This window comes from Cyclopterus lumpus, chromosome 6, assembly GCF_009769545.1.
Source record: "Cyclopterus lumpus isolate fCycLum1 chromosome 6, fCycLum1.pri, whole genome shotgun sequence".
In the NCBI taxonomy this organism is placed as follows: Eukaryota; Metazoa; Chordata; class Actinopteri; order Perciformes; family Cyclopteridae; genus Cyclopterus; species Cyclopterus lumpus.
The window spans coordinates 24,069,867-24,096,340 of record NC_046971.1 but is presented as its reverse complement, the minus strand read 5'-3'; the positions used below and the strand labels follow the sequence as shown (position 1 = coordinate 24,096,340).

Genomic DNA, 26,474 nt, shown 5'->3' with positions numbered 1-26,474 from the left:
GCCCGGGCCAGCCCCTCCATTTAATACGTGGATCAGTTTGACCTCCACATTTGATGTGCAGAGCAGCCTAACCCTTCTTTTGTGCCGAAGAAAAGCCCCTAATACTGAGAGCAAAGACCTTTACAAGGCTCCGCTCAGGAGTTAGTGTGACACACCAAAACTCTGCCTGATGTTCACACTGAATGGCCATTTGGTTATCACTCCATTAGGCAGTCGAACATTTCAATCAGTCTGGCCTTTGAAACCTTCAACGGCAGCACAACACACTGTCAACAAGAAATCATGAAGAAGTTCATTGTTGAGTTTAGGAATAGTAGTTTAACAACACAATGTGTTAACAAGCTTTTTTCAGAGCTTTCAACAACATCACACTGTCTTCATCCGTCCTAAAAGCACTACTGTTGAAGTCATGAGGTCTTTGATCATACAATCATACATGAGCACAAAATATATGAGGCTGATGAGTCCAGCAGAAAGCAAGATTAACCGTGGACAAACAGACAGACAGCACACACACACGTCTAGATACATAATCTCCTGGCGAAGGTAAAAGAAGATAAGACGACGTGCTGCTTACAGAAGTTAAAATCAGAATGACTACTAGGTGGGAAAATACCACAGAGAAGTATTACCAAATATACAATGAACTAGCTGCGGTAAACTCTATTGAAATGTGTCTGATGAAGAACAGAAGATACTCTCCTTCTTGAATACTTTTTTTTCATGGCTGGGCTGTGCGGCAACCAGAAGGCTCCGTCAGATACAGTAGACAGAAAGGATTACGTTAGCATTAGTATTCCAGCACATTAGGTGGACGGGTATTTTGGACTCCAGGCAGCATTTATGATGCAGCTGTTTGAAAGTTTTTGTTTTGGAATTTGTCTTATACCCACTAACGATTGGCTGCTTGTTTACAGTGAGCTAGAGTTGATTGCCACTGTTTACAGCTCACTTGTATATGATACTAAATTTACCTGCAGAAATAAGTCTTTGCAGAAGCCATATATACCATATCTGCATTGGGTTCAAACAGGAAAGAGATAAAAACTGAAGTTGGAAGCGAATAGCACTCGATGTATAGTCCCAGGATGGGGGCCCTTCCAGTACTTTCCCCTATCTGGTATATGTGGGGCACAAAAGCAGAACATTCCAAGAGGAACACCAGATATTGGACCCCTGCTGAATTGATGTCCACATGTGACCTGAAAAATATGAAATTCCACATGTTCAACAAATCTTTTCTGACCCAAATATGGCCGCTTGGTCAATGGCCCTTGGCGTGTGATAACAGATTGGGTCTAATCCGTACGGGACGCCCGGAGCCTTCGACTGACTTTGAATTTAAACCCATACAACTGCATCTTAAAAATATATATGTATATATATATATTAATTAACTTTACTCACTTTACTATTCATTGGGGAGCATTATAACTACACATCGCCAATCAAATTTAAATGGTTGCAGTTGTGTAGGCACCTCCAATTGGCTCCCTTTCCAGCAGCGTGGCCTGATGTCGACCACCCATCCTTGAAGCACGGACCCCGTCTCCTGGAACATGCTTTGTGGTGATTGAGGGTGGGAATCTCTAGGCACCACACGATTCCATTCCATTCCCATTCAGAGGGCTATGATTCGATTATTAAACCATTACAGATTCTTCTTGATGCATCAACAGTTTTCCGATACATGATTAATTTTTTTCTCACTGTGACTAAGTGCTATTTTTAAAACACTGCGTATTTGTAATGATTTATAATTAAAAAACGGATGAATTTACTTCCATTATCTTTTATTAATTAAATATCAGGTACAAAAAGAAGGAGTGTTATATTCCCAAAGAGAACCAACAGGAAAATAAATAAATTGGGAATGTAGCAGCATCCTCAAAATAAAAACACAGAATTCAGTATGTTCTGAATCATGTGACATAACAAGCTGCCCTTTTTCAAGAATAAATAATATCAACATTTTCTTCAAACAAATCCTCTTGTTATAGACACTGAGCATATAAACCTACATGTGGAAGTTTATTCAGAAAATAGACTGCATGCATATAATGAGCTTAAACGACATTTGAAGTAGTTAATCTTTTTATTTAGAAGTTAATTTTTTAAAAGACGACCTTCAGCTGACCTGCCGCCCCTGACAGGTTCAATACTGACAGCAGAGGGTTCCTAGAGCGTCACATTTGAAGGTCGGGGCCGTTGAGCAAGCGGCGATAATTGAGGAGTTTTGCATTCAAACGTATTGTTTATTTACACGTGCATAATATGGTGATGTGTGCCAAATGTGGAAGCAAAAATCATTGAAATCATTATGTGGCGCTGTGAGAATACTCAGCTTTCAATGGTATCAGCTAAGTGAAATGATTTGTATTTATTTCACGGTAAAGAGCTCAGTGAAGGGAGATTGAGTGAATAATTGCTTTGATAGGATTCCTCCATTGATGAAATAATTCTCCATTGACAGTTGACAAGCTTCCATTGTGATCACAGCCCCCAGGTCTTTTATTTGGTGGTTATCAGAGGCTGCAGGACAGCAGCTCTCATCACAATAAGAGTTTATTTATTAAGGCCTGTGTGTACAGTGGTCTCTGAGGGAAAAAAAAAAACCTCCCCCTGATTGAAATAAAGATGTCAAAGTGAATCAGACAATGAGCCGATTCCCATCTGCTGTGTGCGGTTTCATTTCAGTTTGCCTTTATCTCTCTGTCTGTCTGCTCTGTTCGTCTGTGTCTTCATTTGTCTGTGAAGAGGCAGAATGCTTCCCTGTCACAATAACGCCCCGCTGTGATTACCATGCAAATGTATTCCATTAGGATGTAAATGATCAACATAATGATGATTTTTAATTAGAATGTAAATGATGATTATTTGTATGAAGATATCAGCAGCTGTGAGAGAGAACTGTGACAGCGAGCTGTTGTCTCTGACTGACTGACTGACTGATTGACTGACTGGATGGATGGATGCAATAGATATAGCAACGGGGACGCTGGCGATCTTAACGCCGCTCCGTCTGGGACCGTTTTTTTGTTTGATTCTACCGTATTTACAATTTAACATACATTTTATTTATTTGTATTTTATTTAACAGTGTAGTTAAGTTCAATAGCCCTTCTACTTCGTCTTGGATTATTATTTTTCTGTTTACCTGTTGCGCCTGCTCTCCACCGCTACAGTCTACTCCCTGGACAACGAGCTGGCTAGCTGGCAGTCTCTCGCTAGCCGGCTTCCTGCTGGATACTCCTGTCCATGCTCCATGCTACTGCTCTGAGGCGAGTTGCCTGATAGCCTCTCGGTCAGTCTGAATGCTGCTTCGTCAGGTAGCTGTTAGCTTGCCGCCGTCCAGTCAGCGTGTAGCTAACGTTGGCAGTTGACTGAACTGCCTCCTCCGTTTCTTCGCGTTATCTTCGCCTTATCCATCACCACCTTTTCACTCAACTCCGATCGCCTGTGGATTATCCTGACGTGCCTGTCACTTCTCCAACTCCAACAAGACCTCAGGCTTATCGTTACATCCTCCCCGACTGGCATGGTCCTGCAATACTCCACCTCTCAATTCCTCAAACTCAACAACTTCTCTGCTCCTCTGTTCATCTGAGCCATCAAAACACTTGGACTCCTCCGTCGGCCCCGTTACATCCACAAAGCCTCCCACAGAAAGTTTATTTACTCCTGGCCTGATCGCTCTTTCCATCCCCTCCCTCTGGTCAGCCGAGCGCATCGCTGCAGCTCGTCATCACAACAACAATCTTCACGAGCCAGTTGCCTGGCTCCGCCCCCTTACCAAAGCACCCCAGCCTGTCCAAGTTCATCCACATCTCAAAATTGAGATCCCTAAACAACAAGGGCCTCTTACTCAATGAATTCATAACTGACAATAATCTGGACTTTCTCTGTTTAACCGAAACATGGCAAAACCAACAGGACTACTTTTCATTAAACCAAAACACCCCCCCTGGATATTCATACATGGACAAGCCACCATCTTCTTTGGCTCTCCCAACAAAATCCTCAATAAACTTCAATATATTCAGAACTCTGCCGCTGAAGCATGTTCCGAACATACTTCACCTTTCTTTGTCTGAAATAACTGTCCCTCTATAAAAAGGCCCCTTGACCCTTGACCCCTTGGGCCTGTGGCCGGCAGACCCGAGCATCAATAGGACTTCTGCTAGAAAACTGAGACTGTCCTCCCATGAAGAACCACGGCATCAGTTATTTAATTAGGAGCCCCAGAACGACAATATGTTGGCCGGAGTATTTATGACGGCAGGAAGTCAAGAGTGAACAAAGTTCACGTATAGGGAGGAGGTAGCAGGGAACGGGTGGGTCAATCACACCACTATAGTCACTCCAGTATTTAAACTAGCAACACTAGCACATTCTGGCTCTTTTCTCATCACAAAAAAAAAGGTGTAGAAAAACTACTACATTTAGTCCTTTTCTACACACCAAGTCAAATCAGTCATTTACATTCATTATATTTTGGTTTATTTATTTTCAACATAGAAGCCCACAGTTATTTTTATTGGGGGTGGATGTCGAGTGGGGCAGCATGACCATTCCTCGGGAAAAAAAAATTGGAAATGCATATGAACATAAGTTAGTCAGGTTGCAATGGAAATAAAGTTACCATGAATACCAATTTCTATTCAGTTCAAATTCTACTCTCTAGGTGTGGGCAACGTCTAGCTCAAATATTATAATGAAGAAGAAGAAGAAGAAAGAAAGAAATGTACACTTTTATTGCTCCCTGTGGGTAAATCCTTATCTGCATTGACACATCTTTAGTTATTAAGGAGCAGAGGCCTGCAGTGAAGCGCCTGGGGAGCAACTGTGGGTTCAGTGTCTTGCTCAAGGACACTTCAACATGGGGAGAGCGGGGATGGAACCGGCTACCTTGAGGTTACGGGACGACCACTCTCCCCATGAGATACAGCCGACCAATCAATGCGAGCTGATAGAGAAGTAAGAGAAGCTGCTTTGGAACTCTTTCTCTCTGCATGCTACAAACACACACACACACACACACACACACACACACACACACACACACACACACACACACACACACACACACACACACACACACACACACACACACACACAATCATATTCCTGTCATGACCAGAATAACCTAATGATCTCGTCATCGGTCTTGTTTCGGTGGTGGAAGGTAGGAAGCCATCATTGATCACTCTCCAAATGCTCTTTGATGATTAGACTTCCTATTATGCTGTTTGATGCGGACAGTAATTGATAGGTGCTGACATGATGTGGATTGTGTGAGATGTAATGGAATGAAACTTTTCAGAGCGAAGCTGCAGGTCATCTGTCTTGGATCCCCTCTCTCTTTCTCTCCGTGACAGCCGTCAGCTCCTCTTTCTCTCTCTTTTTTTCCAGTCTTTTGTTAGGTAAATGAGGAGAGGTTGACCCCATTCTCATTTTGCAGCCACCCGCTGGCCGATGGAAGACAGAAAGAAATGACGGGCTGAATGAATGAATGAAACAGAGGGAGAGAGCCAATGAATAGTTTTTTTCTTCTATTCAACAGTGCCTCACTTCTGAATTTGCAGTGTATGAAATGTGGGTGTACGTTTGTGTGTGTGTGTGTGTGTGTGTGTGTTTTTTATAATATTGCTGTACTCTGAATCCCATTTGCAGTTCATCACCAGCCCAAGCCCAATACAGACCAAACAGAACCTCACAAAATCCCTGTCATTTTTAGACATGATGGAGTATGGCTGAAAGTTGGGGGTAAATAAACTGAGTAAATAAAAGAGCCAAATTCAATTTGCAGTAAATATATTTATTTGCATTTACATGTTGACCTTTAATCAGACGTGTGTCTCCTTTGAATATTACGAGGATGCAGTTGTCATGTGTTACTGTAACACATGACAACAGCCACACAGTTTTATGTGGATCATGTTATGGAACAACTTGAGGATCGACCTCTGGACCTTTGAGTGTGTCGAGACCAACGGCGATACGTTTAGGAAGAAGGGAAGTTGTTTCCACCAACTTGTTTGAAGGAAATGTAATCGATAAAACCCGTTTTGCTTTCACCTATGAGTGGTGTGGACGTGAGCCATGTGCACCAGAACCACGTCAACTTAAGGTTCACGCTCTGCTACAAGCTTTGGAGGCTACACACACATTATGTGACAAATGAAGGAAAACCCAACATCAACTGAGTTAGTATGCTGTTGATCCACCATGAGTCTCCAACCAAAAATTTAACAATTGATTTCCCAATGTCGCTGACTGGATTATGTTCATGTCTGTTTGAGTAAATGAAGCACATTATTTGTCGAATGCATCTTACTGCAAATCATCAACCTTATTGGATTGTACAATATAAATAAAATAAAGAAAGTTCAATTGAATAATATCTCAACAATATTTATCGTCAGTTTTCAAATTTAACTGGATGAATTGTGAATAATAAATATATTGAAAAATATTCATCTTAAAATAAAGGACCTTATTTTACAAAAATGAATTCTCATCTTCTAATACAAGAAACATTGTGTCTAGGGACGTTATTTGTGGTTATTAAAACCATTGTTTCAGCTCTATTGTCCTCTCTGTTAACATCAGTGTTGGACAGTGATGGACCGCAGCCTCCTGCCAGATGAAGGGACTCAAACAGTTTGTGTACAGGGTGAGAGCGGTCGGCCACAATCTTACTTGCTCTTCAGGGTCCTTGAAGCGAACAAGTCCTGAAGGGACGGCAGATTGCAGCCAATCGTCCTCTCAGCAGAGCGAATGATATGCTGCAGTCTGCCCTGGTCCTTGTTAGTGGCTGCAGCGTACCAGATGGTGATGGAGGAGCAGAGGATGGACTCTGGTCAATGTATAGTGCAAGATAACAGTGACAACTGACAGCTGTCCCATATGAATATGTCTAATGGTAGTGCAATGTGCACCATTAGATCGGCTTCATAAGCCAAAAGTCCTACATGTCTCAATTCTCACTGCACTGCGTTTTCATAAATTACGATAACCTGGTCACGGGTTACATTTTTCGTGCCTGTGTGCACATGCTACCTTGCTTCCGATTCCACCTGGCACATTTCATGCTTGAGTAGTGGGCAGTGTTCCAGCATTGCTGTGGCGGCTCTGACAGAGGCAGAGGCCACTGGTGATCAGGTTTCCTGCCTGTTGAATTGTAAAACTTTCTAACAGTGCCCGTTTTGTGTAAAACTACTAATGTTGTGCAGCATTTAGTAGGACATCATGTTCAAGACTTCCACGGTCCCTAATTGGTACAATGGTTCAGGTCACTGAAGACTGAACGTGGTCATGTGAGGCAGCTGATGTTGATGCTGGCTGCCTGAATGCACCATTAAACAATAGATTTTGGGCCACTTAGGAGCACTAATAATTCACCGGTACATGAAAAAGAAGGCTGCATTTGGAGGAACCAATGAACGGGACAACATTTTCACCAGATCAGAACTACTGTTAACATGCCGGCACAGCGCTGCCAATTTCAAACTTTAAGACTATAATTATCAAGAACGTCTTATCTTGTTGTCCAATGAGTAAATGTGTTGTGAAGGCTTGTGACATTTCTGAACCAATTGGTAAATGCTAATCCCAAAAGGGAAGTTAAGCTTGGGCTTGTTGAAGAATTGTCCTACGGTTTAACACAGTCTCACTCCCAACTCATCAACTACTGACGTTTGGTCAGTGGCCCTACATTTCAAACTCTGATGCTCTAGGTACCTGGCTAGTGTCCGATTTGGCCGTGTCAAGGACAGCATGTCAGTTTGTTATATGCATAGTATATTTTCAAAATAAACCTCCAACTTAGTTTTCACTCATGTTTACTGGGGAAAATAAGTACTTGATTAGGATTTAAGAAACACAACTACTTGTTAAGGCTTCGGGAAAAGATTGTGGTTTGGGTTGAACTAAGTACGTTTGTTACATAACTGGTATAAGTTAAGTATGTTCGTTTTGTAACAAAACTACCGTGAAATAAGTCAACTTGGTTTCACACTTGGTGTTTGTTTGACTGTACATCCTCCAGACATACAGACCATACAGCCTCCAGACAGCTTCAGTGCTTCTTGTCACAGATTCACAAGGAAGGTTCAACAAATAAAAGATGAATGCTATGTATAAATCCATAACAATACCATAGACTGTAACAAGTCATATAATTGAAATAACTTTATTGTGGAAACCCTCCCAGATCACTGGAGAAGACAAATACTTTACACTTTAAAATTAGAAACAGATTTACATCCCAGACACATTCTAATTTTCACTTTTCATAAACTAGCAGAGTGTTTGTTCCGCTTCAGTCTTTAATAGTTGCTTTGCTGTAGAGTTTATGGACATAAGAGCTTTGGAATTAAAACAATCTGAGATTATTTTTTTTCCCCTAAACATTGTTTTTTAAATTCAAAATCAGAGTCCATGCCTGTTTACCAGATTACATCCAGATCAGTTTTTTTTTTTTACAATACCAAACACATATCACCAGAATCCACATTCTGAAATTCTATACACATTCCAGGCCGGAGCTTTTGGAATCTGCTGATGAAACAAATTCACAGTTCATTTCAGGTTTTATTAAGTTCCTCCCTTTAGTCAATGTCTTTTTTTTTTTTTTTTTTGCTACAAATACACCAACATGATATAAATTAGGAACTTAAAGTGGAGGTAATATGTCTTCCCACAGAATTTCCAAATGGACACGGAGCAGTTTATTCCTGTCTGGAGTTTAGTGTTGAGCTTCCTGAGTACAGCTCAGGCTGGAGCTTGTCATCCTGGACTTGTGCCAAAGTGTCCTCACCAACCAAACTTTGAATGGCAGCTGGGGAATACGTGGCGACAGATCTCCCCAAGAAACGTGGATCCAGTTGTACAGTCGCTGAACTTGTACTGGTTTGTAGGGATTTTAAATTCCTTCATTTGGAAGAGTACTTCTGTCCTGCTTGTCTCCAGAATTTGGTTTGAACATTTTCTCGCAAACATTAATGAGAGTAATTCCTTCATGTTCATTCGTTGCGTTGCAGTCTGCTTCAGGTCCTTCTTCACATTCAAGCTGTAGAGTAGGGCTAGGTCATGCTTTGATGTCCATACAGTCATGTTGCAGCAGTCACCGCGCTGATCACCGCAGGCGAGAACGATTGCCGAGGGAAATGACATCACTGGAGGCGTGGCCAGTACTGTGACATGTCCGCTTCATTTCCTGGAACTTGGACCGGAACTGAGACACCAGGTGAAATCAGACCTGTTGATAGGAGAAAAAAGAGGTTATTAGAGTTGACAGCCACGACACAACAAAGTTCTCAATGCAAAGCAAGTTGTAGAGGTTGCACAGTTGCACATTAAGTTCTAAAAAGTCTTTCTAAACCTATGTTGTGGTATCTGTGGTACAGCTGAGCAATGTCCAAGCCTACATAACTTTATTGTAAATACGAGATTCTGAAGATTCCAAAAATACTAAAGAGGATACATGAATCTTTGGTAAACGTGTGTCAAAGATTTGTATTTGATCATCCAGTTTCTGAAGGTTTGCTGCTGCCTTATATACTTCCCCCACATGACCATGTGTATTTATATCAGTTACTCTCCACATGTTACATAGAATCCTTGAAGAAAACCTTGTTTCTTCCCGTATGCCTCCACAACGAACGAAGAATCCAAAACTGGAGAAGTCTTGATGAATTGAAGATAATGTTGGCCGTGTTTTACAACCTCAAAACTATATCAAGACATTGTTTAACACACTCCTGAAATATAATCAAAGTCTAATTTATGCTCACAACTTCCAAAAACACATACATCTTCCTTAAATGTATCATCTTCCCTAAACCCTGTGTTATCCTAGAATTCAAGGTAACATGGTGGGTAATTGATATACAATTAGTCATTTTGGGGTGAAGTTTCTTTAAAAAACGGAATCACTCTACAGGTGAATATTCAGAATTATCAACTGTTCAGACTTTAAGAGTTTTAGCCTTTAATAACCTTTACTTTTCTTAATGTTTCTCCAAATTTTGAAATAGCTTCAAGTTGGATAGCTTTCCTACCTGTTGACGACGGTACAGAGGACGTCATTGATTGGCTGTTGATGTGTGGCTGCATGTGTGGAGGAGTATATGTCTCATAACTTCTTCCATTTACAGTGGGGCTGGTGGGCAGCATGCAGGAATAAGAGGGCTGGCTGGATGCCTGGAAACATAAATTAATATTATATGCCTTTTTCTATGTATTTTTATTCAATTTAGATTAACAAGTTATTCAATTGACAACTACTTTTCACTGCTGGCAAACATTTCCACAAAGATGTTCTAAGCAACTATAGGCACACATCAACTGTATGTTTATCAGCCAAGCTGAAACCATTCTGAAACACATGAAGATGATATCTCTTACTTGAGGTTTTCCGGTGCTTGATTAGTTGTGTATTGTGCTGTCTTGGAAAATAATCTTACTTGCATAGGCAGGCTGGCAGCCATACTGAAGCTTGGCATGGCTGGTAGGCTGTAGCTGTTGGACAGAACTGGATCTGACCTTCCCAACATGGATCCTGATGAGAAGGACACTAGAGAGAGATAAGGATGGGGAAATGATGAGAACATCAATATAACACAGGCAATATAACTTAACATTCAAGATAGTACAATACGTCCATGACACTGGTGGACGCAGGGGAGATAGATGGTCCATGAAATAGTTGTGTAAGTCACAGGTACATCTCAAAACTCTACCACCTGAGGTTAAGTAGCAGACCCCATTCATTGTAGGGTCAGTGGTTTATGTGTACAGATTGTAAAGCCCTCTGAGGCAAATTTGTAATATTGGGCTACACAAAATATATCCAATCAATTCTTGATATGGCCAAAAGGTTATGGTGTTTTGTGAGGTCACAATGACCTTTGACCAACAAAATATGATCAGTTCATCCTTGAATCTAGGGGGAGGTTTGCAGTTCACAAGAATGGACAAGAAGAACGTACGGACAAACAACCCAAAAGCATAATACAGGCATGCAAAATGAACTGTTAGTACAATAACAACTTAAACATCATCCATTTGTTATTATGCTCATAATAAGTGTCAGTCAAATAGTATATGCACTTGTAGTACATGTCCTCAGTACCTGGTGTAGTAGGTTGTGGTATTGGCTGGTAAACACTGTTGTTGAAGCTGCTGCTGATGGGGATATGGTTGGAGGAGTTGGACACTTGACGACGTTGATTTCTTAGCTTCTCCTCTCTTCTCCATTTTGCTCGTCTGTTGGAAAACCAAACCTGCACATTCCAGAATAGAAGACATACATTGTCATAAGGTTAAAGGAGAGGTTTACATTTGTTTTCAAGTCTGGTAAAACAATACTGACACATTAATGCTATTTAATGAAAACCATACTGTATTTCAAAATGGAACACTCAGACATACACACCTACAATGATGATATATAACAGAGCCTACCTGTATTCTTGCCTCTGGAAGGTCTATTTTGTTGGCAAGGCGTTCTCGGGCAAACACATCTGGATAGTGAGTCCTTTCAAATTCTGGAACAAAAGCATATTGTGTCATTGCTGATGCTCCATGGCCCCCCTCCTCTCTACCTCCTTCTGTTTCATGGATTGTGGAGGTCCATTCATACATTGTCATATTCATATAATGTGTTTATATAACTCTGTAACTCTGTTCATTCTGTACACATGACATCTATTGCTTCTGTCCATCCGGGGAGAGGGATCCTCCTTTGTTGCTCTCCTGAAGGTTTCTTCACTTTTTTCCCAGTGAAAGGTTATTTTTGGGGAGTTTTTCCTGATCTGATGTGAGGTCAAAGGTCAGGGATGTCGTATGTGTACATATTGTAAAGCCCTCTGAGGATAATTTGTAATTTGTGATTGTGGGCTATACAAAATAAACTGAACTGAATTGAATTGAATTACATGATAACTTGTTGAGCCATTTCTAATTGGTTTACATCAGCAGAGTACATTTTACAGTAACAAAATAATAGTGAAGCAATGGGTTCCATCATCGGCTGTAATGAAGTGCTGTGAGGTGCTGTGCTTCGGCCTTTTACAAATGTTTCAATGAATCACTTCTCATATTCAGCACTGCCATATATGTTCTGTCTGGACAACTGCACAACTCACATCATGACAAACTCGGGCTCTTATTACTTCATCCTTCAACTGTTTTTTCTTTTATGTGATATAACTACACCTTGAAAAAAAAATACATATATATATATATATATATATATATATATATATATATATAAAGCTGACATAGTTACAAATCATTGGCTAATGTGTATGTTGCCATATGCAGATGACTAACTCCTATATCTGTATCAGGGCATCTATGGAGAATCAAGTCAGCCCAGGCAGCCCAGAATAATCAGCCAATGTTTTTATGCGATAGCTTAGAAGGGGACTTGCTGTTTGCCAAATTCCAGAACTTTGTTAAGAATTGGGTGATTTAACAGACTTTTGCCATGTTCAAAACAATGGGCATGTTTTCCAGGACATGCAATCATCATGAACAGTACAACATACTGTATCATATTACGAGATGTGTTAGGTGACAGTAGACAAGACATGACAGTTCTCCTCTTCATGGTGACGTCATCATGGATCATTCCTGATTGAATACATTCAAATATTGTTTAGCTGTCATTGGTCTTTCTTTATATTAGTGTGGAAGAACATGGCATTTGTCAGAGATATTTTAAAATGTCTCCCTCGGGGAGACACTACAGGTGACCCAGAAAAAAGTTTTAACTAATCACCATGGAACTTCCCCATTTGACTACCTACATGAAAATAATATCACATTTGTTTTGTATTGCAAGTGTTCTGAAAATGTATGTTTAAATATGTAATGCCGCATTATCTTAATAGATATGTGCTAATTTGCACAAGTTTTCAGAATATAAATCTGAACATTGGATAGAAACAGGTTAAAAATGGTTTTATTGTGTTTCAAGACCATGTTACTGTGGAACCGAAGTGTGAATCTGACATGGCTCGGTTGAGTCAAAGTGGATATTTTCCACTCAGAACCCCCCCAAACATTTACAAAGAAAACAACTCACCCATATGTATAAATGTAGGTATGTGGGTGTATTATGTACGGATAAACAACTAGCAGTCACCTTTCTCCAGCGCTTCTATCTGGTCCTGTGTGAATGACGTTCTGTTTCTCTGTAGTTTCCTCTTCAGCTGAAGCCTCATCTGAGTCTCCTCTGAGTCTTCACCGGTGGAACTAACTGATATGGTGTTCTCTCCTCCCTCGGCCTGTGGACACTCTGCACCAAGGAGAGGAGGAAGGAAGGAAGTTGGGTCTGGGCTCAAACAGGTCTTCACATTGTACAATGTTAAAACTTGCCATCAAAAGATGAAGGCTGAATTTGGAAATATATTCATTTTCAGAAAATATACTTAAATATCATGTAGTTTAATTTACAATAATAAAAAATGTTTCCTGTTTTATAAGTGAAATCTTAATTTATAAAGTGACTCCAGCTATCAAATACATGTAGTGGAGTAGAAACAGCAATACACCACTTTGACCTATAGCAGTTAAAATATAATAAACATGGAAATGTTTAAGGAGATGCTCAAAACTGTGAGTAGATGTATTTTTTGACCAACTACACGATGATCTTAATAACAATATCGTCAAAGAAAATCAAATCCTAGCACTTGAACAGCTTTTAGTGGGTAATGAGACATTTGATTGATTCCAATAATGTGGCAGACTGGGTCGAGACCAACAGGTGGGTAGCAGGAGATTTTATTCGGGTTGCAAAATTAATTTTGAGAATGTTATCATCTGCAGTACACCTTTGAGCCGCAGGCCCAATTTGCATAATGTTCTGATAATTGTACCTTACTTATGACACGTGAAAGGCCCGTATACATTCTGTTTGTTTTACCGATGAGAGGGGAACAAACAACAAGATCCTCTTCACGCCTCCTCAGTGTATTTATTGGGTCTCATATGGCTGGTTAATAACATAATGTGACCTGGAAATGGCAATAGAAATGGTCAGCATTGTCCAGTCTCTCTTCTAACTGTGTAAATATAATACTGACTTTTGAATTTGGTCTCTACGTTTTTGTGTGTTTTTGGGTCTCCAGAAAATAATCCATATGAAACATTGCTCGAGCAGGTATATTAGCAATTCCAACTCAATCAATGGCTGCGGCACGTCACTCAAACCCAGGCCTTGATCCGCGTAGACAATACAAAATGTCATATTCAGATCCATGGAATGAACCCATGCAAAGATGAGAGAAGGTGGTGGGCACTTCAGAGTGGAGATCTCCAACGTGAGATCCCCGAGCAGACGGGAGCTCGACTCCACCTCCCTGTGGAACTCGTGTTATTTGTGGTGCTAGCCTAATTATTCATTATCCCCAGCAGACGGAGACTGCAAAACAGAATGAAGCCATTGCTCATTGTCACAGTCAGTCAGGCAGAAAGAGACACAAATGAGAGCAGACGCCCCATTCTCCCTCCCCTACTCTCTCTCTCTCTCTCTCTCTGTCTCTCTCACACACACACACACACACACACACACACACACACACAGGCACAAACATGCTGTAGACGGATGGGGAGGCAGCAGCCGTGGTAGTATAGCATGACTTTGTTTCACTGTTGTAATCCCAGGGTGCTGGAGGAGGAGCAGCAGCATATGAGCCTCCTCCATACAGCAAATGGGGCCCTCAGCCACACACTCTAAAGGAAGCTGCTTATGTCAAATCTATACAATGCGCCCTCTGTCCAGTATAATAATGTGATTTTTTAAAATAATTAAAGGCATGGCACAGTGGGGCAAAACTGACTGAAGAAGGTAGTCGTCACAGTCAGGAATACTGACACTAATACATAAAATGAGTGTGATAAAATAGGAAGGGGAACACTATTTTGGTATCAAAGTTGTGTCCTGTGCGGTAATTGAAATTAACTTGGGTATTGTCTTGTGTTATCATTTTGTACGTCATTTTGTATATATTCCTACAGAGAATAATCTCTGTAAAATTAGCTTTCAAACTCAGAAACACAATAACTTTCGTTGTTTTTCTGTCAGCTTACCTCACATCTGTCTCATGTGCGACTTTAAACTTGCATTCTTTATTTTGTGTCAAAGGTTCGTCAGACCCACGCATGCTCGTGCTGGAGATAAAGGTTCTCAACCTTCTTTGTGCTTTCCTCTGTGGATCCCTTGTGTTTCTCTGTGTTTCCCTCTCCAGGTCCACGGTTGGTCTCTTTCTGTTTGTGTGGTTCCTGTCCTGCTGTCTACCAGGATCCCTGTTCACCTGCACGCCTGCCAGCCTCTGGCAACCTCTCTAGTATTTCAACCCAAGCTCTCAATGTGTGTTCATGGAACGGTCCGTATGTTATCTTAAGAAAAAGCTCCTCCTCCACTATTCCGGTTTCCTACCAATGTCCAGCAGCACGTGTCAATTTCAGGTTGTTACATGCAGACATTCTTTTCAAAGAAACTTCACAGGAAAAAACTTTAGGTTTAGTTAATAAAACTACTTGGAGAACACAAAATACTGAGCTAGGTTTAGGCAACACGGTGAACAAAGAACATGGTTTGGGTTAAAATAATGAAGCGTTTTGTTGGATTTATCCACCTTAACTTTTGTAGGTGTAGCTACAAAAGCTGTATGAGAACCGCCGCAGCTCTTCTTTCATCCGGTGCCAGATGGTTGTTTCCACTATATAGTGGTGAACTCATATCGCTGGCCTCTCATCTCTAATCAGCCACACTCTCACTCGGCCCTCACCCCTGCTTCTGCTTCACCATCAGTACTGTAGTAGTAGTAGTAGTAGTGGAGTTAGAGTCTTACCAGTGGTGGGGAGTGTAGTCCCAGCGTACCACCCTGAGCGTCCTCCCCAGGTGGTTTGTCCATTGAGCATCTTGAGTTTGTCAAACATCCCTTCAGCTCCCACTGTGCCCATTTGCTGCTTATCACTGACCAGGTTCCGGAGCACTCGATTTATTGATGAAACCTGGTGATGAACACAACAATGTGGTTACATAAGAGCAAACCATTGTGTTGGATATGTAAGGCATTGGTTATCAGAAACTTAGGAACCAAAGATTGTGAAAGATATCCGAAAGTCAAGGATGTCATAATTAATTTGGTATCTCCAGTCATTTAGGTTTTGTTTTTTTATGTACATTTAAATACGTAGTCATTAAAGTATATTTGAGACATTTAAATTACAATTTGTACTTTTGTACCGACCATCAATAGGTTCACGTCTATTTTGCTTCTTTCTTTTTTTTTTTTTTAAGTCCATATCTATTTATGAATTGAGCTAACATAGGGGAGGCTAACTGTTCCACATACATAACTTTAAACCTGTGTGCAAAGATAAGATAGTGTGTGATTTTGATTTTAGTGAAAAGCATTTTTGTATTCACTTTTGATATGCAATTTAAAGTCAAACTTAAATGAAAAATGCCCTTCTAACGCTTTTGACAATATATGCAAAACATATATTTCTTCATATTTCTACTTTTCAAATCCAATCATCATTGTTCCTGTCAAATCAAATATGACGTGTGCTTACAAAAACCAAGGCCAACTAATTTCAACCAATAATATCATGACCTCCATGCATCAATCAAGTACGCCCACATTTTAGCGGTAAAATCAAATGGGATTTGATATTCTGTCTCATTGGGAAAAACTCAGCACAGAAGCCAAAGACATTCTTTCACTGAACATTGAAATAAGGTTTTCTAAGACAGCATCTGCCCACTCCAACAAACCATTAGTACCAATCCAACCAGCACGCCTGCTGTAATAGTGTGCAATAACAAATACATCAGCTGTTAGTACAAGGTTTCGCTATAATCTAGCTTTCCTTCCACAAACCTCTGAGTGACATGACTTGGCAGTAGAACAGAAGGGTCTTACACTGGGTATATTGTCGTTGGTGCAGACTCCCTCTGCCAGCAGTCGGTCTCTGATCTCCCAGGCGAAAATGGACGGACACTCCCTCTTGTACTGAGCAATCTTCCCCACCACCTCTGTTGTGGCCACCCTGGGTTTACTCCCTCCTATGGCCCGAGGACGGATCGAACCTGTCTCGTAATATCGGCCCAAGATCTTACTCACACAGCCGTTCGACACCTGGACATAAAAACAGCACACATCACACACGTTATTCATAACTGGGGCAAGAAAAAATGTTGGCATCCAAGAAGTTTCCGTTTGGTAGATGATCCAAGGAACGATCACGGCAATGGTTAAAGGAGAGCCAATTTAACACCTCAACATGTGTTTACAGGTTTTGGAGAGCCCTGCTGCATGTGTGAAAAAAAGTTGCATGAAACCTTTAGCATCCCTAGGGAGCAGTGCAAAATCTGATCAATTGCCTCAAGTGATGTCACTCAAGCAGTGCTGGTTGAGGCTGGAGCCTAAAAGATCTGGGGTTGTGGAGTGAGAAAGAAGTTGTCTGACCAGACCTCTGTAGCCTGCTGAGGTGGTGTTATCCGCTACTAGCGTAACCTCCCAGATTCCCACCGTGATCATGAATCCCGTTGCATTTATTGGCAAAACGCGTAGCTGACTGAGGCAGAGACAATGGGTTAGGCATTGGTCCCGACTAGTTAGAGTCTGATACCCCCATGATCAGGGCATTGGACCTGTACAAATCAGATTACCGGTACCTCTGTAATTTAAGCACTTGAAAGCTACCCAGGTTTAACCAAGAAAAGCAGTGGGATTCAAAATAATGTCTGAATTCCCTGCAGAACTGTTGGTTCCAAGTCAGGTTTTAACAAGAAAGAGAAATGTGTTGAATAAAGCAAAGATCATCTCTGGTTCTGCTGCATTGACTTTGCTACAGGTGGAGGTTTTGCCAAACTGCCCACTGTTATTGGATTGCAATACTAAATCAGGGAACACAACCCATTGGTGGTCGTAGAACCAAGGAAATGAGCAGTGGTCTCCAATGTCAAAGTCGAATGCTTTTTTCAACTCAATCATCCACCCTGACCCCCCTTGCTACAAGGCATCACGCCACGCCACTTCCTTCTTTGTTCCTTGTTCCTTGTTTGTTATGACCGTGGTCATGATTCACATGGCCCTCATGTCGGCATTTCAGGAAATGACTGATGCTGTCATTTTTCTTGGGAGGACATTGACATACAATGTACACATGGATGCTGAACCCCTAACTTCTAACGCATTGTAACATTTCTACTGCGTGTTTTTCTGCGTATCTATACTACCACTGTTAGTGACCCCTCTGAGAGTATAAACTCGAAGCATGACGAGATTACCTGCAGTATTCTGGATATGTCACAAGGTCGAGCTCCACTGTGTGCCAGCTCCACTATCTTCTGCCTGGTAGAATCAGGTAAAGGTCTCCCATTCACAAACACACCTCCCAGCTGGTTTATTCCACTGTGACCTACACACACATACACAGTAGAAAAAAAGGTTTTCAGAAATGTGTTTACTGCTCTATAGTGATTAAAATCTAGTGATTCAATTAATGATTCAATTTTAAAGCAGAGAAAACTGAGTGGTGGTGAAAAGTGAAGTCTATCTACAATGAACTGAAGCCACACTGATCAGGCACATACGAGGGAAGAGGGGAGCGTACAGCAAGGAACACAGTTTAGTGGAGATGGAGAGAGGAAAGTATCTCAAGTTTCTAATGAGTTATTATGAAGATATGTTCTTCTTTACAGTACATGCTATATTTTAGCACTTAGAAATATTAAAATTAGGTTTCCAGAGACATGCACAAAGTCACACCAACTCTCCTATGTGTTATGTCTCTTTATAATATTTGTGTGTGTCTTTGTAGTTGTTTTGTGTCCCTTTGTAGTTGTGTCTAGTTGTTTGGTGTGTCTTTGTACTTGTTTTGTGTCTCTTTGTTGTTGTGGTGTGTCTCTTTGTAGTGGTTTGGTGAGTCTTTGTAGTTCTGTTGTCACTATTTGTAGTTGCTTTGTGTCTATTTGTAGACTTTCTGACTCTTTGGGCCCCTGGGCCCTTTCAGTGACCTATATCTATATATCTATAAGTGAGAGAATTATATATATAGTTGTGCTCTTTTTCAGAAAGGCTATCAGAAATGCAGCTGATATTTTAATTCATCATTCATCAAATTTGAATCTGAGCAACACATTTTACTTCATGGAGATGGACGAATTATAAAATAACTCCAATTATATTGTATTTATAAGGAACTGTCAGGGAATGCAGACCCACAAGGTCACACACCAACAGCACTGTCTTTAGCTAAATTACAGCTCCATCACAGAGGAAGACCAACACTGTTTGAGTGACAGGGCTGGAGGTTTCTGGGTGGAGCTTAGAACTGATCAACATGTTGCACATCTGACATGTTTCTCTCACAGCAGCAGACCACACTGTGCAGGTTAAGTAGGGATTTACACTAAATCAATTGTCTATTGTCTGTTAATGGCTCTGTGGGGGGAAAGCATATTGCAGATTTATAAACCTCTCAACAGGATATTAATAAATCATACACACAGACAGACACACACACACACACACACACACACACACACACACAACGTGAGAGCAGTGAAGAGGGCCTGCTGTAAATCAAAAGGGGTTTCACTATCAACGCTCAGTTCAGTCATCATGAGAAAGATGACTACCACATATATGAATAAGAACAATGTATTTTAGAATATATAATATATATATATATATATATATATATATATATATATATATATATATATAAGCACGTTGGGAAACACAATGCAAAATATCCTGATGTTCATCAAGACATTTCTATCCTCAAAACAAAAGTATTTAATCTTGTTTAATAAGGTCATCGGCTTCTTCAAACAATTTTTCCAGAAATTAAAACCAAGAAATAACGTTCATTGTGCAACATTATCAAGGAGTTGTCGACTTAGTAAAGTCTGGACGTCACCTTTAGTTTCAGCGGCCACCGTTACCTGCAGGTTCTTTGAGACTGTCCTCCCATGAAAATTGACAGCATCACTTCTTGTTCAAACACCTAAATGTGACCTGTGTCATGTGTTTATGTTGACCTCTGTGACCTCTAAAGACCATGGGAAATATACCGGTTGGTTAAGGGCAGAGGTAGGAAGTAGTGTGATGTTGTCGCCCCGCAAACCCGAGTGGGCGGAGGTTTCTGTGGATGGCTAACAAAGCAAGTGATTTGAACAGAGGAGACAGCTGCTTGTTTCCAACTGTCAACCAGACCGCGATTGTTCCCGAACCAGAACCAAACTAAACTCTAAACCCTAAACCAAAAGGGAGGCAGCAGCAACAATGTGGCCAACGAGGGTTGTTGGCTGTTTATCTCCAGCCGACGTAAGCCAGTGGGGAGATCATGCGTGTGTTCATGTGTCTGTCTGTCCACAGCTAATGTTACACACTGCTGGACCTGTCGGCCTGATATTTATTGTGCTCAAGGCCTTCTCCTAGTTTACGTAATTTACGCATTTTGTAAAAGCGTTCCTTCATAAAAACAGACGCTATTAGCAAAAGCAGTACACAATTTAGCTCAATGTAATCTATTACATTACTTTCCATCCATATAGAGGACAGAGGGGAGAGGCAAAGGGAGATTCTCTCTGACATTCACCCGCTCCTTCCCTCGAAAAAAAGAGCTAAAAAAACAACAACAAGATGGATAACCTGGAACACACCTTCCAATACACCTTACACCGTCACGGCTTTGAACTTCTCTTCTGGCTAACTAAATTAGAAGAAGAGCCGCGACCCGCATGCAAGCCGCTGTTGACTTTGTGACGTGATGATTTCACCCTCTAACTCTCCCTCACGCTGGCTCACATTGCGTTCACTCGCTGCGTTCAGGGGGCGACCGCTTCGCTGTAGAAATGTTAATCACGGTGTCATTTCCCAGAGGAACACACCCGGGCTTCTCTTCTGCTGACACACAATTAATAGACAGACATATGGAGTCAATTTGGCTGTGGTCCCTCTGTGGCACACACACACACACACTCACACACACACACACACGCACACACACACACACACACACACAGAGTAAGCAGGAGGGCCTCTGGGAGCAGCTCAGCAGCTTTCACTTTAAATCAGCTCATTCCCACTGAACCTGACTTCAATTAACTTTCTCTTTAACCGTGTACCGTGGTTTTCTCCACACTAAGCAGCATAACGCATCGTTTGAGCGCCAGAACGACATCATTTGTCTGTGCACATCGAAAACTGCTGCAAATGCAAATATCAAGAAATAAACCTGTATTATGACGTGAAACTATGGTGAAGATTTGGTCAGGCACTAAATAAGATTTGGCGAGGTTCAGGGAACGTTCATCAAGGTTGACGAAGCTTGGTCGTCATGGTTACAATAATAAACACTTGGTTTTGGTAAGGGAACAATAGATCCGTTTACAGCCAATGGGAATAATTCAAGTCTACACGATACTAAAGAGAGTTCGATGCTGACCGGGCGGTCGGCACTAGCGGAGCACGCCGCCCACTTTCATTCCAATCAATTACTAATGTAACCTGTGCTTCACTCACTAATGATCTTAGCAGATGAATATTGGTGTTCACCTTCAGTTACACCTCAACAACCTCCAGCTGCTCTATTTTCACTATTTGAAATTAGAATTGATTAAAGTGGAGGTGATGAGGTAACAGTCAGACATTTAACCCAATACTGCTGCCGAACGCAAACCGGGCCAGAACTGTCCAGCAGCGTCATCTACAAAGAAGCAGTAGAGGCAGTGTAGTGTGGGACACACACACACACACACACACACACACACACACACACGCACAGAGAGAGAGAGAGAAGTAATCCACACACCTTCACTGCAGACAGCATGGACCTCTTGTCCCGCAGAAAGAAAGAAGAGATCAGTTGAAGTTCATTATCAGTTCCATTCAAAAGGTTTTTGACTTGACAATTTATTATTCACAATGACATTCAGAAGTCCAATTAGTAGCTGAATTTAAAGTTACTACGAGGAACTTTCATTGACTGATGATTTTGGCGCTAGAGTCTCTTTTAGAAAACTCTACTTTGTCGAAGCCAGAACTGGGTCGGTCCAGGTGGGGCTGGTCTCTGCAGGGGTCTGAAGGAGATTCTGATGAACCTGCTTATTTTAGTCTGATTTTGCGCTGTGGCACTGATGACGAGCATTAAGAGTAACTACATAGACAAAGACCATCTTCTCTCAGATGGTTTTGTGAAGGTCATCAAGAGTCACCGGGAATAATTTGAGATGGTTTCATAACCAGTTAAAAGTTCCTCGCAGTAATTATTGAGACATGCGGCACTTGATGGAAGTGCCGCATGTCTCAACAGATCCAAAGTATGGGTCTGTTTTCAAACTGCAGTTAAGACCCAAGATGGGACAAACCAGAACTGGTCCACGTTAGCAGACGTGTTACAGCACCAGAACCGGGGAAGACTAGAATGCCAGTGAGCAGTAATTGAAAGAGAGAAAGCCGCTTCCAGATCAGAATGTTGCTCGTGGAGCTCAGCTGGTGCTTGCATTTGATTTTGTCTTCACAAAATATCCAAATGTAGCACGTCGATTTTATTTGGCCCCTTGGAGTAGTTTTCAGTGGTGTATACATATAATATGTTTACATATGCATGCCTATAGAATGAATTTATTATTAAAACAGCTGTCGATACATTAACACAAAAATAAAAAATGGTGGTGTAACTCACTGTTTTGCATCATGGAGGCCACACCAGTCTCCCAGCTTGTTTGGCTCCTGAAATCTGCACAGAGAGAGAAGCGAATGGTGACGGTGTTACAACACACAGCCTCTCTCTAGAGGAAGAGAGAGCATCCTCTTCCATCTCCACAGGTGGATTCTTGAAACACACAAAACTATGCTCAGGCACCGTCTGGACCAAATGGCCCAATGCCAAGCCGCTGTGTGATTGGTTCATATGCTAATATATGCTAATGTCCATAAAGTTATGAGCAGAGACTTAAGTCCCACTCTGGGAGTCCACCACGCTGACCGATTCAGTGTTTTGTGAATTTCTCACATGTCTTCTTGTACAGATCTTTCTCTTAGAGACATTGGCGTCTGTTATTGAAATGCAAGCTTTTGTTTATCAGACAAAACTGACACTTCTGCAGAAGTAAGGCTCTCTATTAAACTGAATATACTCACAACCCCGTTTCCTTCAAAATTACATATTTATTTCCCCAGTTTATAGTTTGCGGTTTGAAACTGTTTGACACACGTGGTTGATGTTGTAAATGTAAATTAAAAAAACACAAATAAATGAAAAAAACAAAAGCACTTGGTTCATTTGGGACATGAGCAGTAATCTCTTGGATAAAAGACTTTCTTTTTGTGTACCTTTCCACCAACCTGACCTCTTCCCTTTGAGGCCTTCCTCGGACTCCTTTGACACACATTTGTGATATGTCAAAAGCAAACGGAATCCACGACAAAATACCCGAGATTTGATGGATGGGACAGGGGACAGACAGCATTTCAACGCTGTATGACTATATATCTGATTTTGGTGTTTTACTCTAGAAGAAATTACGGGAGCATATTTTTCAAGATCATTCTGAGATTATCTTTGAGGGCGAAAGTCAGCAAACATAAATCCAGATCACTCTGAGTTGAATGTTGTGAACAGAGGCTGTTTCCAGGAGTCACGCCGAACACAGACAACTGCTTCTGACTTTCAGAAGAGACGGACTAACAAACATTCTTATCGCTGCACAGGCCGAACCAAGAATTATGGAAGTGCAATGAAATAAAAAAGATAATTGTGAATTATTAGGGAATGCTATTTCATCCTATATCATCCACCTGCCAATCACACCAGCTTCCTGGTTTCTCTTGTGTCTGATAGATCATCACTTCACTTTATAATTAGTGGGACCATCACTGTAATAATAAATAATCAACGTTTCAAGATGAATGACAATTGCACTAGTGCTTGTTTATTTGACTAAATGTGTCCATATTTGTTTATATTATTAGTTAATTAACATTGTCTTAGTTATTACTTTAAGTCTGAACAATTCTGAACAATTGGGTGAGCACACATTTGCCAGACATAAAAAAAAGAAGGACATCAGAGTCACCTGAGATTGAAATTGAATAATAGCATAACCTAATACTAATAATGTGTGCATTATTCTGAATGATTTCAGAGTGACTGATGATGACCGTTTGTGACCAATGGTGATGTTAGGACAAAGTCCCTGATCCACGCACACGCACACTCGCTCACGCGCACACGCAGGCCGTGTGAAGACTACCACGCCGACCAGTTGAACTATCTGTTGCCATTGGAGCGCGCAGGAAGCAGCACATGACATTCATTCCGCCGCGTCCCGATGCTCCGACCCAAAGAAAGCCTTGAAGGTTGGCTTAAAAGAGGAGAAGAAAAGCTCTCCGACAACAGCTTCAAAGCGGCTCCTTCTCTGAAGCTCTTGTCATTAACAACCTGCATAATGAACGCGAACACACGCGCACACACACACACACACACACACACACACACACACACACGCACGCACACGCACACCCAGGCCGGCTATAGGCACCTTGTCCCCGCTGTAACTCGGCGCCTTTCTCCCTGTGAAAGGAGACAAAGAGCCGGGGAGCGGAGCCGCGGCTCTGCTCGGTAAGTACCCGCCGGGCTTTGTGTGCCGACGGGGTTTGTGGTGTCGCTGCCTCGTTAGTTGCGGCTCGTTAAAAAAAAAAAACGGCGACACAAAACCGCGGCGGGGAGCCCAATTTGAGCAGCCCAGCTGACATAAAGGGTTCTGTTGAACACGCTGATGACAATATGAAAGTTTCATTCAGCCGCATTGAAGCGCCGTAAGAGCAGAAAAGAGCCGGCAGAGACGCGAGGGGCTGCGGCCAACACCGGGCTCTGCAGGCACGGACGTTATCCCACCACATGCTCATAATAACAACAAATAAAAATAATGCTGATGATAATAATAATGATAATAATAATAATAATAACAATATTGTATTCATACTTTGTAGTACTCTACACACGGTTGAGGCCACATTGCTGGTAAGGGCCTGTAGAAGCATACAAGTCAACTTTAGATTATTTAATGGGAATTTGGAAAACACGACAATATCAACGGCTTTTTTAATAGTCAATAAAACAGTTTTTTTTTCAGCTGTTATCCGAGCCGTTCAAAAGAAGAAGCGCGTTTGACATCTATAGGCAGGCCTTATGAAATAAAATGATATGTTATACAATTTACTGGGACAAATAAAGTCATATTGAACTGAATATAAATATTGCGTCAATCTGTTTTATGTATTGTGTTTGGTATATTTCATACGCTTGTTTGTTTACATGTTTGCGTCAATAAGAGATGCACCAAAGCAAGTTCCTGACAACTTTTGTTGCAACGGTGATGGACTTAATGCACCTCATTTGAAGTGAGGAAACAAAACAACTTCTTACATACAGATGTTTAATAAAAACGAGCTGAAAGCTGCTCTAGACTCACATCAGAAACTAGACCATTTTGAAAGATCAGTTCCTATAAAGAGAGTGTGTGTTTAGATAACATGAAATAGTGTTGGTCACGTGATACAAAGTAGGCAACAGAATTCCCCTGCAATTTTGTATTTCATATAATTTAGTATTTTAGTGCCCGTGGTGAAATATATTCTGTATTCAGCTTCTAATGACTTTAAAAACTCAAACAGACTATATTTTTTAATTTTAGAAAGCCAACACATTTTTATCTGCGCATGATGACACATGAACGCGCTCGTTGCGGAGGCCGCTGTGCTGACTGTCGGAAATACAACACGGGCTCAGGTGCTCCATCGGAATATATGGAGGCAGCGCGCTCCCGTCCTACACACACACACACACACACACACACACACACACACACACGCACACACGCACACACACACACACACACACACAAATGTTCCAGATTCACATGTTGGATGAATTCACTTCCGACCTAATTAATCTTGCAGTTAATTGAATTCGATTTCATTAAGACGTTAATTAACCGCTGACTTAATTAGATCATCAATTAAAATGCACTTTATCGTCTTGTATTTGGGATTTTAAAAAGCTCCCCCATCTCCAAACAGCATGTATTGTAGGCATATTACACAGATATTCATATTCATACTTTTACTAAGGAATTTAGAATGTGATTCCAACACGATTATCTACATGTTTTCTGTCTTTCCTGTCTATGCACTGGGAGTTGGGATGTAATCATTCAGGCCCTTAGGCCTCCATGAAGTACAACTCAAATCAAAAGCGGAGGTTTGATGTTTGACCTGATGAGGCTATATGACACGATACGGTCTGTCCGTTGAAGTATTCATTTAAATAATACCTATTCTTATACGCCTTTTTTTAGGTCACAAAAAAAAAAGATATGATGATTGTTACAAGCTACAAATAAATGAAGGAGTTGTACTTTGAACCTTTGG

The 26,474-nt window shown here is 41.2% G+C and overlaps 1 protein-coding gene across 1 annotated transcript in view; it reads right to left on the bottom strand.

Moving 5' to 3' along the window:
• Positions 1-9,176: 9,176 nt before the first annotated feature.
• Positions 9,177-26,474, bottom strand: part of LOC117731731 (paired box protein Pax-6-like) — an 18,979-nt gene continuing 1,681 nt past the window's right edge. The window contains exons 2-12 of the mRNA XM_034534069.1: positions 22,726-22,779; positions 18,320-18,450; positions 16,950-17,165; positions 15,870-16,032; positions 15,336-15,355; positions 13,157-13,292; positions 11,470-11,552; positions 11,138-11,288; positions 10,470-10,579; positions 10,065-10,206; positions 9,177-9,262 (exon numbers count right to left, since the gene is read on the bottom strand). Of these exons, the coding sequence (XP_034389960.1) occupies positions 9,177-9,262; positions 10,065-10,206; positions 10,470-10,579; positions 11,138-11,288; positions 11,470-11,552; positions 13,157-13,292; positions 15,336-15,355; positions 15,870-16,032; positions 16,950-17,165; positions 18,320-18,450; positions 22,726-22,779 (1,292 nt within the window). The remainder of the gene's footprint in view (positions 9,263-10,064; positions 10,207-10,469; positions 10,580-11,137; positions 11,289-11,469; positions 11,553-13,156; positions 13,293-15,335; positions 15,356-15,869; positions 16,033-16,949; positions 17,166-18,319; positions 18,451-22,725; positions 22,780-26,474) is intronic.